Source organism: Thermobia domestica, chromosome 18, assembly GCF_964235325.1.
Source record: "Thermobia domestica chromosome 18, izTheDome1.hap1.1, whole genome shotgun sequence".
NCBI classification, from domain to species: Eukaryota; Metazoa; Arthropoda; class Insecta; order Zygentoma; family Lepismatidae; genus Thermobia; species Thermobia domestica.
Window position 1 is genome coordinate 42,817,973 of NC_137471.1, and position 20,596 is coordinate 42,838,568.

The 20,596-nt window shown below is 36.8% G+C and overlaps 2 protein-coding genes across 2 annotated transcripts; both read right to left on the bottom strand.

Annotated features, from left to right (window-relative positions):
• Nucleotides 1–14,465: 14,465 nt before the first annotated feature.
• Nucleotides 14,466–16,814, bottom strand: LOC145675080 (uncharacterized). The gene has a single exon (XM_081745450.1). It carries the CDS (start codon nt 16,812–16,814, stop codon nt 14,466–14,468), a length of 2,349 nt encoding a protein of 782 aa, XP_081601576.1.
• Nucleotides 16,815–16,978: 164 nt separating this feature from the next.
• LOC145675082 (uncharacterized) lies at nt 16,979–19,453 on the bottom strand. The gene has a single exon (XM_081745451.1). It carries the CDS (start codon nt 19,451–19,453, stop codon nt 16,979–16,981), a length of 2,475 nt encoding a protein of 824 aa, XP_081601577.1.
• Between the last annotated feature and the right edge of the window lie 1,143 nt (nt 19,454–20,596).

Below are 20,596 nucleotides of genomic sequence, written 5' to 3' on the forward strand. Positions count from 1 at the left end.
AATATCAGGTCGAGACGATTTGACTCCCATCTTTCTTTTGCGAGAATATTTTTAATCAGCAAAACCAACGTAGTTTTTATTTTTAAAAATGTATTATTATTATTATTATTATTATTATTATTATTATTATTATTATTATTATTATTATTATTATTATTATTATTATTAACTTTCATTGTTACATTAGTACATTGTTACATTGTTACAACAGTATTTTCCGAAGTTATATTACTAGTTTCCAGTGTGTTCAGAAAATGAAACAAAAAAGAAAAAACAAAAAGAAAAAAGAAATTCAATCTAAGCAAGTAAAAACAAGATATGCAGTTTGTGTCAATCCAATTTGCGAAAACCTTTGCATCAGTAGAACTCATGTCATGTTTCAAATATGACAAATAGTCATATTTTGTGTGCACATAAATGAGTTTGTGTAATGTAATCCAAATTAATGATACAAGCATGTTTTTATTAGAAGCCGGCACGTACCCAAGGGGTGGGTCCGGACCCCCCCCCTTCGGTACAGAAATGAAAAATTAAGGATGAAACAAAAAGAAACGGGAAAAAGAATCAGCGTCAAAAATATAAAGCTACAGCAAGAGTTTGGTTACTATTTCTTATGAGGAGCTTAGTGTGGTGGGAACGGGGGGAAGTCAAGTTGAAAATGGACATTATTGTAATGGAGTATGCCGAATTACATCTAGCTCCATGCTAATCCTATGGACTACAAATGACTATCGATGACTTGGTTTGATCAGATACTCTCAGAAGAACTTAGGAAATGCCCAAAATCACCAATAATATAAGACTGGCAACATACATTCTAGTTACACCTTTTAAAGGAATTTTCAATTTCGCGGCAACACTCATCCATTCTGTAGAATGTCTTTACTACCGAAAGAGATCTTGTTGCTATGCTTGACGGCATAAAACGAAGACAAGAAAAAGGAGAAGAAAAAGACAAGAAGAACCGAGTTCGAATGACCTCGGAAGATAATATCTTTTTCAATATTTTAAAAATATTCTTTTACTGGAAATTTCTTTATTGTTTGTTATTAAAATACATATTAACATATCCTCATTTTATTGTTCTAACAAACCAATATGGGTATGTTGCCAGTAAAATAGTTTAGATTGATCGAGCCCCTGGTGTGTAACCACAGTATTTCATGTCATACCCCGCATTACGATTCCTAGCTTAACTAACCAATATATATTGCCAGTAAAATAGTTTAGAATGATCGTGCCCCTGGTGTAATAAACACAGTATTTCTTCACGGATCCCCCATATTACGAAATCCTGGCTACGTGTCTGATTAGAAGCAAATACCATATCAAACAAATACGAGTTCTTTCTTGTAATACGCGCTAATATATCATGCACTATCCCTTATTATATTCTAAGTAATGGAGAACTGTAATTTCGTAAAGAAGAATAAACAAAAATGAACTAAAACATAATCAAATACGAATATCGATGAATGTCCCGGATAATATTTCAATTGGAGATATCTCCACTCTCTCTTTCTCTCGGTTAACATGTGCATGATTCTTGCATCTCATCTCTAGTTGTAGAGCTTTGAGTAAAGAGAAGTCATCATACACCTTACAAGAACAAATTAAATTTTAAAAATGTTAAATTGACTTACAGTGCACCTGAACCCGCGATCCAACGATTTCTAACCTAGTGCTTATAACACCTCGGCTATTCTTTCACTTCTTCCGATATCTCCTAACTTGAGTGTTGTATCATGAAATAATGGTCGAAGGGAGAAAGAACGGAAACAAAAGTTTGATTTTAAAAAATAGAAATAAGCACAGAACTTTTCGGTTTGCCGAATGAAGCCTTAAGTTGCCAGGTCTCGGTTAGGTCAACCCTTTTAAAGAAACTTTTAGTGTGATATAGAATCCTGTGTGTCTTGGTAGGTATTCAATTATGACGCTGAAATCTAAAAAGAGCGTATTGAGTGGTAAAATAATATATTACTATTTGTCAAAAAGATTTTTTGTCGCGGGTCTACATTGTTTAGCCCTTCTTGAAATTGATGTTATGAATCGTGGCGGACATAAATCCTTGACCAGATAATCCTTGGATAAATCCTTGGTGATTGCTTTGGAACCAAATGCGAGTATGAGAATTAAATCTGTCATATCTGTAGTTTGGTGTGAGAACAAAGGTCTGAACAATTCAAGTTATTAATATAAACTTCGCCAAATATTATTGACTTATATCATAATAAAAGAAATACGAAAGACTTTTTGAAACGAAGAAAAATAACGTATAACTTTGTAACTGGAGGTAAAGAAACCTAACGTAAAAACGAACCACTCATCGCGTAGTGATCGTGGTTTAGTGGTCATGGCGTTCGGCCAGTAATCTGAAAATAATCGGTTCGGATCCCGAGCTGATAAGTTTTCTTTTTAGTTTAGACTTTTTGCTGGCAATTGATCGGCGATGACACACGTTTTATTATCTTCAGATATCTGACTACTTGGACGTTTCAATACTTGAACTTCCAAATCTTCAGGAATAATAATAATTATCTCGTAGAAGATTAAAAGTTAAAAGCTGATTATCGCTCAGGTCATTCAATTACGAGTAGGAACGTCACATTTCGCAAGAATATTGCGGTTTTGTTTAGTGTTGCCTACGAGAAGAGGAACTTCTCTTCTCGTTATAAAAACAAAACAAACGAAATCGAGACGAGAATTAACATTTTCCATCCGAGACGGGACAAGGCTAACTCAAATTATCGTCTCGCTTTCGAGATGAGAACCGAGACAAGACGAAAAGTATAGTAAACATTTATCGTCTTATCTCGATTCTCGGAATAGTGTATGTTCATTCTTTAAGTAACAATTGCTCTGTAGATTGAATCTTGTATGCTATTTTGTTACTTTGTATTTCGGATCTCATCGAATTATGGTCACTATAGGATTTTTGTAGTAAAGATTTTATAATTACTTCTACATATCCTAAAAGTCAGTTTATTATATGCCTTACTGTTCACTGATATTCGGTTATTTTTATTACAGTTATTTTTCTTGAAATGTACGGTAGAATACTTTCTACATAAAACTTACGTGGAACGTTTTCGTTTAATATTTGGACAGTTGGAGAAATGTGTTCTGAAGGTCAGGACCCCATCCCGGAATCCCGATTTTTCTGTAAGTTTTCCCTAATTTTGGGCAACTTTAAAAAATTTAATACCTATTATTATTATTATTATTATTATTATTATTATTATTATTATTATTATTATTATTATTATTATTATTATTATTATTATTGAAGTTTTGTGAATTTAGTGGTTCACCCTATACCAAAAAAGGTTAAGCGCCTTCTTTATGGTTGTTTCAGTCGTAGTCCACTCTGCTCTGAAGCTTGAATCTCTCGATCTACCCAAGCTTCCCCCAGTGTGAATTGTGTTGGACAAACGCCATATGTGGGGGTTTTCTCGGGGTTCTGTTTCCTCCGACTTTCTTCATTCTACTATTTCTTTCATTCTCATCATCGACGTCTCCTTTAGCTTAACCGGCATAATCATGGAACGTAAAACTTAAAAACATAAATATTCGTACGGTTCATGTGAGTTCAGTAGCCCTACTTTCTACATAAAAGTTTACTGAAATCCTTTCGTTTAACATTTAGCTACTTGTAGGGACGTACCCAGGGGGTAAGTCCTGGTGGTACTGACACTTGCCTCCAATCCCGACTATCTTGTAACTTTTGAAAAATGTTAGCGGCGATTTTACAAATTTTAATACGATCTATCCACATACGGAATTTGTATTCTATATTATTGTTATTATTATTATTATTATTATTATTATTATTATTATTATTATTATTATTATTATTATTATTATTATTATTACTGAAGATTTGAGAACTCAGTATTACGTCCTATTCCAACAAGATTGAGGACATTTTTGGGCTGTTTCAGTGGTACACTTCTGTTCACATAAACTTGGAAACTTGTTCAGACTCTAAGTTCAAAAAAATAAGCCGAGATCCTTCACAATTCCTGCAGATTTATACAGAGGGAATTGCATTTTCCCTCTTTTCTTTCTATAAGCGCTAGCTGCAAGCCGTACATATGCCGCCAGTGGACAAGCATCTTGAGCCGCTCTGTCTTCGTAAAGAACTTGTGAAATTTGAAGATCGAGAGTTCGAAACTTGATCTGAGATGTTTCATTCATTTTTTTAAATGAAGATATGATGAAATAACTAAAGTGTAATACTTTTTACATTTGTAAATTTGCGTACGTAATTAGTGTTTAGTGCCTATATTGCATCTCTGTTTACATTTAGTTCAAAAAAATACTTATGAGACATCTCGGTTTAAAATTCCTAGAAAAATCAGTGACACTTGGATGGGTGAAATTGGACTGAGAAAAATGCAAATAAGCATACAGAAAATGATAGGAAGTTTTTTTTACAGGGTCTGAGGGTGAACTGCCTTATAAGAGATACTTTGGAAGGATTACTGTCTAAGCCCTAAGAATGAGCCTTATGTATTCATTAATTGTTTGCTAAACACGTTACGTTCTCACTGTCAGTCAGAACGAATCAAGGTTGTAGACATGTGTCATCATGTTGTTATTATTTCCTCTGTGAAGAAGGTCGTTTCAATTCTAAGACCGGGAGAAATTGAATATTTTTCATGTTATTATACATCTGAACTATCAATATTGTGAATTATAAAAAAAATCCCCAATGACCTTTGCGGACTCGAAACCAGGACCCTATCATTACGAAACGAATGCTCAAACCACTAGCCTAAGACGACTCTGTTAAGTAAGAGGAAAAAACACTCCCGTATGAAGCAAATTGCACACGTTCAAAAGGTTTTAATAGGAACGAAACACTGATTTCAGGACGAAACACTCTAATTTTACTCTGATTCTCTGATGATAAAATATTATAGTCAGAGAATTCAAATTTAAATTTGAAATCAAAAGGAGACACACAAACACGCAAGGACATGAAGGAGAAAGTGGTTTTGAGAGTAATTCGAAATCTTAACTAGAACTTTGTGCTTTAGATCATTTTTTTTTGATTCACCGAAAATATCTCCGTAATGTGTCTCTATTTTCTACTAGGTTAGACTCGTTTTACAGTTCCATTAACCTCGAAAGACAGGGACACGAACACAGGCATCGAGAATATTTAAAATTTCAAAGGTTCTCTCACCGGGAATCGAACTCGGGACATGGTAAGCACAAAACTTCATTTTCTTATGGGATATTCTATGTAAACCTTTGAAGAAGTTTTTTCCAGTGATTATCGGTAAGGATTTTGGGGTACATTAATAGTATTTGTTATAAAATGCAATAACATTCATCCGAAATGATAGTATAGTTATGTCGAACATATTTTTAGCTCATCTTTTGGGTGGTAAGGGACATGAAAAGGTGGTGGGTTGAGTGTTACCAAATCCCAAATTCTACCTTGGGAATACCAGTAAGCGTCAGCTTAATCACAAATGTCACAGAATTAATACTCTGATGTTCCTTGCATGTGCCAGTGACTGATATGGTGCTGCAGTCCTCCTACTAAAAATTCACATAAATATTCGGCATAAATATCCTTAGCAGGGACATACGGTAAGAAACATGTATTTGTCAATTAATGTGGAATTGACGTTCTTGCAGTAAACAAAGGTATGCGTTTTTTAGATCTGGATTGCTTTTTTTAGTAAAGGAGTGCCTTAGGGGGCACAGGGGGCATACCATTGATGTAAAATCTTTATAAAAACTCCAAATTTTATTTTGGAAATGAGAGTGATTTCTAGATTAATCGGAAATGTCGCACAATTAATACACTGATACTCCTTGCATGTGCTAGTTACTAATATGGGCAGTTGACACCAACACATTTTGCAACATATCTACCAGATGACTTAAAACAGAGAATTGACCAGTGTGTAGAGGTGATCACTCCAGATACGTTGGAGAAAGTGTACACAATGGCTATAGTAAATCCCATTATTTTGTCTTGCTCGATCACGAGAACATGCTGACTAAAAGTAAGTTGATATTATCTGTCCTATACTTAGGTTAATTATATTTTTAAACATTTAACGATGACTGAGCCACAAAGTGTTGCTTTCAAGAAGGAATAATTTTAAAGAAATGGTTCTTACGCGAGGCATTTGTTTCTACTACAACAGTGTGTCCATAGTATGCGATTTATTTATGTATTTACGTGTACAGTGCATATGAGTAGGTTATTATTTGGAAAGTGGGATCATACAGTTATTGTGTAAGAAATACGAAAAAGATTTAAGAATAAAGAAAACAATAACGAAATGTAAAGCTTACCTACTAAACTTGTAACTTTTAAAATGTTACTTTTCATTAAGATTTTTTGTGGTTCCTGCGACATTTTCCATTGTCTTTTTATGTTCTATTTCGAGCTGGTTTTGCTTTAGTGTGCAGAAAATACGTTGGTAACTTGAGTGTGTCAGCTTGTGCTATAACAAGAGTTCCAATTGATTTTAACAAATGTAAATTCTCTGATTATATTCCAGTGACACCATAACAACAAAACTACTTGTATATGCATAATCTGTTACAGTGATAGAAGATAATTATTTACAGTAGATTTGAGATTTTTAAAAAAATCACAAAATTTGTCTGCAATAATGATAAAATATATGAGATCTACGTTGTACCCGTATATCCATGCTAAGGATATTTATCGTGCATTTTGATATGACTTTTGGAAGGGAGGAGCGTAGCCCTATATGCACATCCAATGAGCATTAGAATATTAATTCTGTGACATTTGATTTAATCTGACGCTTATTCTCATTCTCTAGAAAACAATTGACATTTTTGTAAAAAAAAAAACCTCCTTTGCCCCCTGTGCCCCCCTCAGGCGGCGCGTTACCAAAATAGCATTCCAAATTTGAAAATCTCATACCTTCTTAATAGGACAGCATCAAATTTCAAACTAATTGATCCAAAAGATAGCTTCTTCCAGTATGTTTCTGCTAAGCATATTTATGGTAAATTGTTCATGTGATTTTGAGAAGAGAGGCTGTAGCCTTACATTAATCACTGGTACATCCAAGGAGCATCGGAGTATTATTTCTATGACATTTATCATTAATCTAGCACTCACTCTCATTTTGAAAATAAAATTTGGAGTTTTTATAAAGATTCAACATCATATGCTACACCCCTGTGTCCCCTAGCACTGTCTTACTAAAACAGCAATCCAGACTTCAAAAACGATACCTTTTATACTACAAGAAAGCCAATTTTCACATTAATTGACCAAAAAAAGTTTTTTCTCCACATGTCCCTCCTAAGGATATTTATACCGAATTTTTATGTGAATTTCGGACGGGAGCTGTAGCTTCATACCAGTCACAGACACATGCAAGAAGCATCGGAATATTAATTCCGTGAAATTTATGATTAATCTGACGCTCATTGGCATTTCCACAATAAAATTTGAAATTCATATAAATATTCACAATCATGTTTCGCCCTCTGTGCTCCCCTAAGGCGATGCATTGTCAAAATAACATCTTATATTCAGGGGTAAAAGTGGATCTGAAAAAATAGGGGGACGCATGAGTCATTCCGTCCACCGTGCTTATCTTTGCCCAATCTAAATTTTTAGAAAGTGGGGGGACACCACAAATATTTTCTGGAAGTGAGGGACGACGTCCCCTGCGTTCCCCCGCCCTTTTACCCTGCTTATATTAAAATACGTATACCTTTCTACTACAATAACACCGTATTTCAGATTAATTAATAAAAAGAAAATACCTTCTAATAGTCCCTAGTAAGGATATTTATGGTGATTTTGTATGTGAGTTTTAGAAGTTGGAATATAGCCCAACATCAGTCACTGGCACAGGCAAGGAACATCAGAATATTAATTCTGTGACATTTGTGATTAAGCTGATTCTTACTGGCGTTCTCAAAATACAATTTGGCATTTTGGTGGCTCTCCACCGACCACCGCTTAAGGACCCTTGCCACCTAAAAGAGCAGCCTTACAAAAATAATGTTCGAGATGACTATACTATCATTTCGGATGAGTGTTATTGCATTTTGTAACAAATAATACTGACGTGCCCAAAATCCTTACCATAATCATTGGAGAAAACTGCTTCAAAAAAATTAGCATTGAATCTCCCATAAGGAAAATGAAGTTTTGTGTTTACGTCCTCAATGACTTTCTCATTTACTGTTAAAATTTAAAAAACTTCAGACATTTTTCAATAAGTATGCCGAATTTCATATTAATAGTGTGAATCTTCTTCCAGTGTTATAGAAAATTACACGAATTGTGAAAAAGGCTATATTATATATATATATATATATATATATATATATATATATATGGTGGAAAATAGAGATTACACGGGCTTTATCTCCAAATTTACACTGCATAATGGCAGTCAATTTCACGAGATAATAGAAACATCAACTACATACAGTCTAGCTACTAGACGCGTTCCAAAACCCGATTAAGTGGTTTCGGTTCAGTTTAAGATTCAAACAGAATGTGTCGGTTTATTTCAGAAACCGAACTGTAATATGGTTCAATTTTGTTTGAAAACAGACATAGTGCCGCTTTTTAGAATATCCAAACATATTTTGGAAAAATTGCAAAAGATATGTAATGCTTTTGTTTTAATTTAAGGTATTTGGTATTATGAATCTGCTGTTTCACTTTTGAATGAAATTACGATTTCACAAGTTTTTTTTCTATATATATTTTTGTGAGAGCACGTTAATGAGCATGGAAAATACAACTGTTTTTCGGTTCGGTTTGGTTTCGGTTAACCGTTTGAAATTGAAATACTTTTTTTGCGTTTAATGTCCCATGATTATGCCTGTTAGGTTAAGCGAGACCATTATTAAAACAAGTGAATTATGGACGAATTAGTGGAATTAGAAAGTGAGAGGAAACGGGAGTACGAGAGTGTCCAAAAAAAACCCATGTGCATGATGATGTCCACCTGAAGCTTACTTGCCTTGGGAATGAACCACGTAACCCACCCATCAGACAGTTCACTAGCTGGGGTCCCGGATTTTATTCTTTGTGGGAGAGTTTTTAAAATTTTAAATGTTCTCGATGTTTGTGTTTGTCTCCCTGTCGTTCAAGGTTAATGGAATTATAAAACAATTCTAATCTAAAAGAAAAAAGACAAATTATCGAGATATTTTCGGTGAAACAAAAAACTTTAAATAAAGTGGCCTGAAGCATCAGATTCCAGTTAAGGGTTCGAATGACTCTCAAGACTAATTTCTCTTTCCTATCCTGGGTGTTTGTGTGTCTTCTTTTCTTTTGTGATTTAAATTAGAATTCTCTGCACTATAGTATTTTATCATGACCGAAATCAGTGTGTTTCGTTCTTATTAAAACCTTTGAATCCTAAACGTGTACGATTTGCTACATACGGGAGTGTTTTCTTCCTCTTAACAGTGCCGTCTTAGACTAATGGCTTGAATATCCGTTTCCTAGTGAAAGGGTTCTGGGATCGAGTCCGCATAAGTCATTGGGGATTTTTTTTTATAATTTACAATATTGGTACTTCAGATGTATAAGAACATGAAAAATATTCAATTTCTCTCGGTCTTGGAATTGAAACGACCTTTTTTACAAAGGAAATGCTAAGAACATAACGGCACATGTCTACAACCTTGATTCGTTCTGTCTGACAGTGAGAACGTAACGTGTTTAGCAAACAATTCATGAGTACATAAGACTCATTCTTAGAGCTTAGACACTAATCCTTCCAAAGTATCTCTTATAAGGCAGTTCACCCTCACTAAGGATGATTCCATTCCGGGACCAAGTACCTGCGGAAAACCTACATATCGTCTGAAAGTTCTTCCCATGAGAAATACGAAACCGTTTTCAAATCACGGGAAAACCCGCAACCTGACCCTATAAGGAGTCAGTTTATTGGTGTTTGTGATTCTATGTATGTCATATTCGACAAAAGTAAAAATGAATGTTACGATGCGTCATGCGTAAGTACCTGAGCCCATCATGTTCCTTCTTGGCCCATTGCTAGAACGTGATTGGGAAAAGAGTTTGCTAATATCACTTTGCACCCAGACGTACCCATTTAATCAGTGTTGCCAACGAATTGTAAATACAATGTAGCAGATGGTTTCTGTACCACCGGATGTGTATCCCTGAAACGTGGCATAAACATCATTCGTCACTAGAGAAAACATATTGTGGACGTATTCCTCTCCCAAGGACCCCAGTCTGTCAGTGTTGCCAACCAAGTATAAAAATGAGAAGTTGTAAAACGGATTCCGTCCGATGAAACGTTTGCACACCAAGCTTGGCAGAAACATCACATAACACTATAGCAAAAAGACGTTGAATGAGACCATCTCTCAACCATTTTAGATTGACAGTATTGCCAAAAAGCGTAAACATCACAGTGTTGAAAATGGCGTGCATGCCATTGAACGATTATATAACAAATGTGACAGAAGCATCATTGGACAATGGAAACATAGTGTTAGTGTCCCTGTCTCCCAAGCACCCCAGTCTGGCAGTGTTGTCAACCAATGCGAACATTCCAGATTTTCGCATGAAATCTACAGCATTGGCGGGCATAATTAGACAGTGACCCATACTAGGTTTGTAGTATGTTAGTGAACCCACAATCACTCATGTTGTCAATGCGATAGACTTCATGCGAAAATCTTGAATGTTCGCATTAGTTGGCACCAGCTCCACACTGGGATGCTTAGAAGACGGAGACACTCACACTATATTTTCATTGTCCAATGATGCTCTGTCACATTTGTTATATATTCGTTTAATGGAACGCACGCCATTTTCAACATTGTGATGTTAACACGTGTTGGCAACACTGACAACCTGGAATGGATTGCTCACGGTCACACTCAACGTCCTTTTGCTATAGTGTCATGTGATGTTTCTGCCAAGCTTGGTGTACAAACGTTTCATAGGACGGAACCCGTTTTACAACTTCTCATTTTTACACTTGGTTGGCAACACTGACAAACTGGGGTCCTTGGGAGAGAAATATGTCCACAATGTATTTTCTCTAGTGACGAATGATGTTTATGCCACGTTTTATGGATATACATCCGGTGATACAGAAACCATCTGCCACATTGTATTTACAATTCGTTGGCAACACTGATTAAATGGGTGTGTCTGGGTGCAAAGTGATATTAGCAAACTCTTTCCCCAATCACGTTCTAGCAATGAGCCAAGAAGGAACATGATGGGACAAGAAGGAACAAGAAGGAGCATGACGCATCGTAACATTCATTTTTACTCTTGTCGAATATGACATAGTACATAGAGTCACAAACACCAACAAACTGACTCCTTATAGGGTCAGGTTGCGGGTTTGCCCGTGATTTGAAAACGGTTTCGTATTTCTCATGGCAAGAGCTTTCAGACGATATATAGGTTTTCCGCAGGTACCTGGTCCCGGAATGGAATCATCCCTAGTCAGACCCTGCTAAGAAACAATTTCTTTTTATAATTTCATCATATCTTCATGTTTAAAAAAATAAATAAAACTTCTCAGACCGAGTTTCGAATTCTCGATCTTCAAGTTTCACAAGTTCTTTCGAAAACAGAGCGGCACAAGGTTTTTGTCTACTGGTGGCCTATGTAATGTACGGCTTGCAGCAAGCGCTTATTTAAAGAAAAAGAGGGAAAATGCAACTCCCTTTGTATAAATCTGCGGGAGTTGTGACGGATCTAGGCTTAATTATTTTTTAACTTAGTGTCTGAACCAATGGAGGATCCAGAGGGTGATCGGGGCAATTGCCCCCCCTCAGAAGAGGAAAATTTTATTTTATTTTATATATAAATAAAACCCATCCCAGAGTTTAGAGCTTTTAAAAGTAGCTCTAAGTAGCAGTATTACAACCAACTGCCCCTCCCCAGAAGTCCGTCCTGGATACGCCCCTGGTCTGAACAAGTTTCCAAGTTTATTTGAGCAGAAGTGTACCACTGAAACAGCCCGAAAATACCCCTGGTCTTGCTAGAATAGGATGTAATATTGAGGTCTCAAATCTTCAGTAATAATAATAATAATAATAATAATAATAATAATAATAAATAATAATAATAATAATAATAATAATAATAATAATAATAATAATAATAATAATAATAATAATAATTATAATAATAATAATAATAATAATAATAATAATAATAATAATAATAATAATTAGAAGAAGAAGAAGAAGAACTATAATATAGAATACATATTCCGTATGTGGATAGATCGTATTAAAATTTGTAAAATTGCCGCTAACATTTGGCAAAAGTCACAAAATAGTAAGGATTGGAGAGAAGTGTCAGTACCACCAGGACATATTCCCTGGGTACGTCCCTACAAGTATCTAAATGTTAAACGGAAGGATTCCAGTAAACTTGTATGTAGAAAGTAGGGCTACTGAACTAACATGAATCGTACGAATATTTGTGTTTTTAAGTTTTACGTTCCATGGTTATGCCGGCTAAGCTAAAGGAGACGTTGATGATGAGAATGAAAGAAATAGTGGAGTGAAGAAAATGGGAAGAAACAGAATCTCGGGGAAAACCCCACACACTGCGTTTGTGCAAAACAATGCACACTGGTGGGAGCGTGATAGATCGAGAGACACAAGCTCCAAAGCAAAGTGGGCTACGACTGAAACAACCATTGCTTATACAAAAGCGCCTAACGTTTTTGTACAGGGTGAACCATTAAATTTACAAAACTTCAATAATAATAATAATAATAATAATAATAATAATAATAATAATAATAATAATGGACCACCAATGGGCATCTAGTGACATTTCGCCAACAATTTGCGGCCTCGCAGCCACTCTACGTAGTTTCCCCACTTTCGTTTTGGAAATTATACCAGCATTGGCCCACCAGCGGCAGAGACGCGACGGAAAGCCAATGAATCACAAATTATTCCCCTTATTTCCCCAAAATACGTTAAATCGCCAATATGCGTGATTTGTTTACATTAAAACAATGTGCGAATTAGACAATCTATATTGGGGGGGCGGATAAAATTAGGCCAACAGGACAAAGTCTGAAGGTGCAAATTTCAAAATGAGACAATAAAGCTTTACCCCCCATATATATATATATATATATATATATATATATTAGGGATGGTCAATTCCGGAATTTTTACTTTCCGGAATCCGGAAAGTAAAATCGGAAAATTCCGGAATTCGGAAAAATTCCGGATTTCGGAAAAAATCCGGAATTCGGAAAAATTCCGGAATTTAGAAAAATCCGGATTTCGGAAAAATTCCGGATTTCGGAAAAAATCCGGAATTCGGAAAAAATCCGGAATTCGGAAAAAATCTGGATTTCGGAAAAATTCCGGAATTTAGAAAAAATCCGGAATTCGGAAAAATTCCGGAATTCGGAAAAAATTCGGATTTCGGAAAAAATCCGGATTTCGGAAAAATTCCGGAATTCGGAAAAATTATTTTTTTCTTTTTGTAATCCTAAGAATTTTGTTCAAACGTAAACGAACAAATTTCCTTTTTGTAATCCTAAGAATGTATGATGCAAATTAAGCTGAAACTTACATCCTAAAGTATACACTACTCAATCTTCCCATGGTTAATGAGATGTAGTCCAAAAGTACGATGTACTTCTAATATTTAATTTTTGTTTTACTGTGATATTGTCCAGAGGTAAGACATATATCACACTGAGATAAACAACTTGACATAATGAAGATGTTATCATCCGTAGTTTTCCAGAAAATCGTGAGAAACTAATTTTTGTGAAGTTAAAATATGTGTTACGACTGAAAACGCACTCAATACGTTCATAAACACTATACTACTGTGAGAGCACTCTATTCCACTTCAATAAGATTCACATATGTTCTGTATGGTTTTATTTCCCAATAAACTTCGAACAACAGAACTTTACAACCAACTGTAAACTAAAACTACATCCCTTTCAGATATATTTTAGTTCTTGACAAAACTACAGGCATCTTTCCTCTGTCCTCCTGTCTCAAGAAAAAAAAACAAAAAAACTCATAATCCAAAATCACCGTCTTTTCTTCTTTCTTTCCGTCTTCTCAGAGGATTCTACATCACTCCCACCTTTTGATGACCATCAAAACAAATTACTCTAAGTATCTTGACGGAACTTTCACTTTCCGACCACACCTCGTAGATAAATCACCAACTCGGCTGCTCTTCACCACAGGAGATTGTGACTCCACTGATTCCGCCACAGCATGTTCTGACTCCATTGGTTCCACCAGAGCATGTTCTGACTCCATTGGTTCCACCACAGGATGTTCTGCGTCGTTAACCAAATCCCCAGGCACCGATACCTCTAGAGGATACAGTCTCTGCACCGGACGAACAAGGATCCCGTTTTCTGTTTTCACTTTCACCACTCTAACATGATCATCTTGACCCGGGAAGAAATCAACTACTCTCCCTATGGCCAGTTAATCCTACGTTTTTCTTCAGTTTCAACCAAGACGACGTCACCCAACTTTATGTCCCTAGCATGCCCTTTCTCTCGTTGTCGCTGCACTAATAGTCCCAAATATTCAGTCCTGAATCTGTCCCTAAATCTCTTCTTCAGGTCTTGTAGTTTTCTGTACTTCTTTGTTAACTGAAAACTTCCAATGTCATCCAAATCTGGCACACCTGTTTCCCGATTATCTTGAAGAAACATGGCAGGTGTTAACGGCTGTAAATCATCATCATCTTCAGATAAGTAGGTCAAAGGTCGGGAATTCAAAACTGCTTCACAGTCACATAGTAAGGTCATCAGTTCCTGATAGTTCAATGATGCCCTCCCCAGCGTTTTCTTTAACAAGGATTTCAATGTTCGTATAATACGCTCCCACCAGCCACCCCACCAGGCCGCACTAGGTGGTATAAATTTCCACTGAATTCTCTTGATTGAGGACTCAACAGCTATTTCCTCCCACTTGATAGTGTGGAATAGATTACTAGCCCCCACAAAATTGGTCCCGTTATCACTGTAGATGATTTTAGGTCTTCCTCTTCTCGCTATGAATCTTCGTAAGGCCAACAAAAATTCACAAGTTGACAGGGCTAGAACCAATTCAAGATGAACAGCCCTATATACTGCACAGGTAAACAACACTATCCAAGCCTTCGTGCCATCCTGCAGAATTAATGGCCCAGTTAAGTCCACTCCAGTGATTTCAAAAACTGAGGCATCTCTTACTCGATCTTTAGGTAAAGCAATTGGATTTACGGACATTTTCTTCGCATCATGTCTTCTACACCTAACACACTTGCGGATAACAGAACGCACCGTCTTTCTTGAGCGTAGAATCCAAAATCTTTCCCTCAGTTTGTTCAATAGAATCTGTGTTCCAGCGTGTAACATTTCCAAGTGTTCTTGCATTATCAACATATGCACCAACTTGTGGTCCGGTGGCAAAATAATAGGATATCTAAAATATTCATCATCATCTCTCCTTGATATCTTTGTTTTCACCCGTAGCAAACCATCACTGTCTTGAAAAGTAACCAGAGTCTTCAATCTTGTATCATTTGAACTGAAAGATTCCCTTTGAACAATGCGTAGTAACAGCCTTTCTGCATTTGCTAATTCACCACTTGTTAACTCTCCTGAATATTTGTCCCCAGGATTCAAGCGACAGTTCTCTACGAACCTACAAATCCAGGAAACCATTCGCAAAACTTTCTCGTACGTTGAGAAATATCGTAGGTACCATTTCGTCTCGCACTTCACCATCATTGAAACCGAAGTTTTCTTCATTTCACTGCTAACTTCAAATTCGTTCACCGTTGCATCCCTCACTGGCCAATCGGATTCTTCCATTTTCAACCAACCTGGACCCTCCCACCATCTGGAATTCAACAAAGTAGTAGCATCACAGCCTCTGCTTGGAAGATCTGCTGGGTTGAATTCACCAGGGATGTGTCTCCAACAGGAGATGTCAGATATCGATCTTATTTCTCGAACTCGGTTTGCAACAAACACGCCCCAAGGTTCAACTCGTTTGATCCAACTCAGAGCAGTAGTTGAATCCGTCCAATAAGAAACAGGAATGTCCAATTCCAAACTATCAATAACTGTTCGAGCAAGTCGTGCACCGATACAACATGCCATTAGCTCGAGTCGTGGTATTGTAACCTTCTTCAGTGGCGCAACTCTAGATTTACTCGCTAGTAACTGAACTTCAACCTTTCCAGCACTTTCACTTCTTAAAAATATTACACACGCATAAGCGTATTGACAAGCGTCACAAAAAACATGCAAACTCCACGACTTTCTACACGGATCAGTTGTGAAGCGTCTGGGAACTTTTATCTCCTGTAACACTGTGATGTTTTTAGACCACTTCCGGAACTTCCGCGCAGTGTCTTCTGGAACTACCTCATCCCAACTAGCTTTCGCGTTATAACTTTCTTGTATTAGTAGTTTAGGGATTAGTGTCATAGGTGACAAGAATCCAATTGGATCAAAAATCTTGTGCGCCGCAGAAAGAATGGACCTTCTGGTAACGGTCTCTTCAGTTTCGTCGAAACAGTGTAGATCACAGCTCAAAACATCTTTGCACTTTTCCCAAGCTACGCCTAGTACCGGAATACTCTTTTCTTCCTGACTTTCTGCTTGTAAAACTGTATGCTCCCATCCTCGCAGGTCAAACTTTGCTTCAGCTAACAACTTAGTAGAATGTTCGATAAAGATAACCAGTTCTTCCTCACTACTAACGGAAGTTACACAATTATCTACGTAAAACGACTGCTTCAGTCTGTCCGCAATTTCCTTATACATCGGAGGGGCATTGGTTAAAAGGTGGTTCAACACAGCTCCCAGGAGAAATGGACTACAATTCAAACCGAACACAACCCGATTGTGTCTGTATACTTTCTGTTTCTTGTTGGAGAAGTCCTCCCACCATAGGAATCTTAAAAAATCACGATCTCTTTCGTTTACCACTATTTGCAAAAAAAGTTTTTTATATCGGAGACAACCCCAATCCTTTTCTCTCTAAATCTCAATAATAAAGCTGGTATAAGTTCGACTAGATTTGGGCCTTTTTCCAAACAATCATTTAATGAAGGCGCACCTTTCACTTTACAAGAAGCATCAAACACTGGTCTGATTTTAGTTGTCGAATTCTCCTTAAACACAGCACGATGTGGTAAATAGTAACCTGGAGCCAAAACTTCATCTTTATGCACCTCTTCTATAATACCGTCCCTTTCCCATTCTTGAAAGACTGCATCGTACTCTTCATACTTCCTCTGTTGAACTAATTTCTCCGACACCGTCAGACATCTCTTTTCCGCAATGCTTAAATTATCAGGAAGCGATTGATGATATTCACTCCACGGCAAACTCACTTCGTACCTCCGTTCTTCATTGATCCTCACGGTTTTCTCAAAGTGCTCGATAACTTCCTGTTCCCGTTCTTTACGTGTTATACTCTGCACCGGGTCTGTGACTCCTAATGTATCTAACCTCCACAGATCAGCTATTGTTACGTTCTGTGTCAACAGTGAAGTAACACACATTGCTGACACCCCTTGGTAGTCTTCCTTGTGGGCAGGGATTTTCCCCATCACGACCCACCCTAGCTTCGTTTCCACAGCAACAAGACCTGAATCTAGTTTATGCACATTATTAGTTAACAATTGTCCGGCCATATCAGCTCCAATAAGTAGTTCAATTTCACTATCATCCCCACCAAAGTCTGTTAACCAGATCTTCTTCGCTTTTATTTCCTTTAACCACGGACCCCTTTTTAGACTTTGAATATTGTTGCAAATGATCGGTCTCTCCAACACTTCTAGTTTTGTGGTAAAAGTTCCACAGACGGCACCCACACAGATTTCATATCGTTTGTGCTTTTCTTTGTTTGAATGAACACCCCCAAACAGTATATGTACTAATGTTTCTTCCCCTTGTGGAACAAGACCAATTTCACGCGCGGTTCTTTCTAAAATATACGAACGCTGTGATCCCGTGTCAATCAACGCCCTTATCTCACGTACTGTTCCATTTACCAGTACGCTAACCTTAATCGTCTGTAATAGGTACTGTTCACTAGAATTTTGATTTGTTAAGGTACATGTGGCAGATTCTTTACCATCCCCAATTTTCTTATTACTTTGTACCGATAATTTATTGCACATAATCGCGAAATGTTTCCCCTTGCACTTGAAACATTTAATGTTCAATTCACACTCGCGCGCGTAGTGTTTTGGCTTGAAACACGAAAAACAACGTTCGTTCTTTATCAACAACTTTTTCTTTTCTTCCAGTGTTAAGTCTCGCGCTTTCACACAATTTTGTTCCGCATGCATTTCTTCACAGAACGCGCACCTTTTTCTGACCGGTACTTCTTGTTGATGGCTGGAAAACAGGTTGTTTGCAGTTGGAAATTTGTTTTCTGTAGAACTCTTTTTGCTTCTAATCGTACTACCACTGCCTGCTAGCTTAAATCCTGCTTGTGCCAATCTGATTCTTTCCTCACCTTCCACTTCATTTCTTAAAAACACCAACAACTGGTTCATTTTCTCACTGTAAAAATTGGATCCATTTTCATTTGCATTGTCACTTCCGGTGTGTCTTAACCAAACACGTAACACATCCTTTGGTAAACACGACTCTACCAGAGGAAACAACATCGCTGCGCACTTATCACTAGTCACTCCTATTGTTTCTAAAGACCGCAGGTGTGATTCCAGTTTATCATATAACGAAAATAACGGCGAACTTCCACTGTCCTTTTGCGCCGACACGTTCTGGATAACTAGTCCGAGTAACTCGCGCACGTAGTACTCCGTTAAAAGTTCTTCCCTTCCGAACCGTGTTTTTAAACTTTCAATCACTTTATCATAGTTTTCACCGGTAGGCGGGTAACTGGCTACAACATCCCAGGCCCTTGTACCTGTTACGATTGCCTGACGAAGGTATTGAAACTTGTCCTCTTTCTCTAACTCTTCGTCGTCATGTATACGTTTAAACTGGCTCCAAAAACTTAACCATTCATTAATTTCACCACCAAAACTCTTTAGTTCTAACTTTGGCAACTTCAGCTTTCTGCGTCCTGCAGTAGAACCTGCCTGGCTACCACTATTACTGCTTTTGTCCGTTTCGCGCCTTAGAAATTTGTCGTATTTCACGCGCACTTCATCCACTTTAGTTCGGTACTCTTCTATTGACCTGTATTCTACTTCGTACCGGATATCACAGTCCGCACCTGTATCACAAAGAATTTCACCTAAAATTTTTTCATCGAAAGTGGAAAGTTCGGTAAACAACCTTTCTAATTTCGTAACGTTTAGTTGTAGTGTTTCTTCATCTGGATCGACCTTTTCAAACTCACCAATTAATAGTTCACAAGTTCTTATTAATGAAGCTCTTACAGGTTTCCTTCCAATAATTAACTTGTTCATTGTATCCATTATTTACAACTAATTCGAACAAACTAAAACTGGTCTCTTGTGCTCTCACAAACTACAAGTCACTGCTCCACGCTGTGGCGCCAGAAATGTTACGACTGAAAACGCACTCAATACGTTCATAAACACTATACTACTGTGAGAGCACTCTATTCCACTTCAATAAGATTCACATATGTTCTGTATGGTTTTATTTCCCAATAAACTTCGAACAACAGAACTTTACAACCAACTGTAAACTAAAACTACATCCCTTTCAGATATATTTTAGTTCTTGACAAAACTACAGGCATCTTTCCTCTGTCCTCCTGTCTCAAGAAAAAAAAACAAAAAAACTCATAATCCAAAATCACCGTCTTTTCTTCTTTCTTTCCGTCTTCTCAGAGGATTCTACAATATGCGTCTCTTGTTGCCAGTGGGATGCAATTGATAACTTTTATGCTGGAATAGTCTTCTTCTTCTTCTTCTTCTTCTTCTTATTATTATTATTATTATTATTATTATTATTATTATTATTATTATTATTATTATTATTATTATTATTATTATTATTAATCGTTTATGTACTGTAAAAGAAAAATGTGAACCGTTAAGTAGTAGATTTTATCTGTTGTTTTTTGATATCTTCTAACAGTAATAACAAACTGCTTGTAAATACGCAATGATTATCAAGGACAATGGCATATTAATGTAAGGACTACTCTGCAGACTAGCAATAAACAATAACAGATAAACAATAGTTGCAAAAAAAAAAAAAAAAAAAAGTAACTAACTTGGGCACGTCAGAATGTTCGCGAAAATATAGGGACGCATTGAGACTAGCAAAGAGCGTGCTATTATCATTACTCATAGGGCCGTACGATGGAGGCATTAATGTTAATGGCTCTAATGAGCACTTACTTGCTCTAACGGTTAACCTCATTTTTGAGATGATTCTTAGAAGGGGCGTGTTGGCATGCAGTTAGAAGACCTATATCCATTATTTAAAAAGCACACGTTATCTGTGGAGTACTAACGATTTGCGTCACTATCGAACACTAACGTAGCACTAGCGACGTTTAAAGTCGAAATTGGAGTCTGACATAAGTGGCTTGTCAACTTCACGGACATTATATTTTCCTTGAATGAGAGAATTTTGCGCCCAGG

Coding starts and splice junctions, on each gene's coding strand:
- LOC145675080 (XM_081745450.1), bottom strand. CDS start 16,814: ATGTATAAGGAAATTGCGGACAGACTGAAGCAGTCGTTTTACGTAGAT.
- LOC145675082 (XM_081745451.1), bottom strand. CDS start 19,453: ATGGATACAATGAACAAGTTAATTATTGGAAGGAAACCTGTAAGAGCT.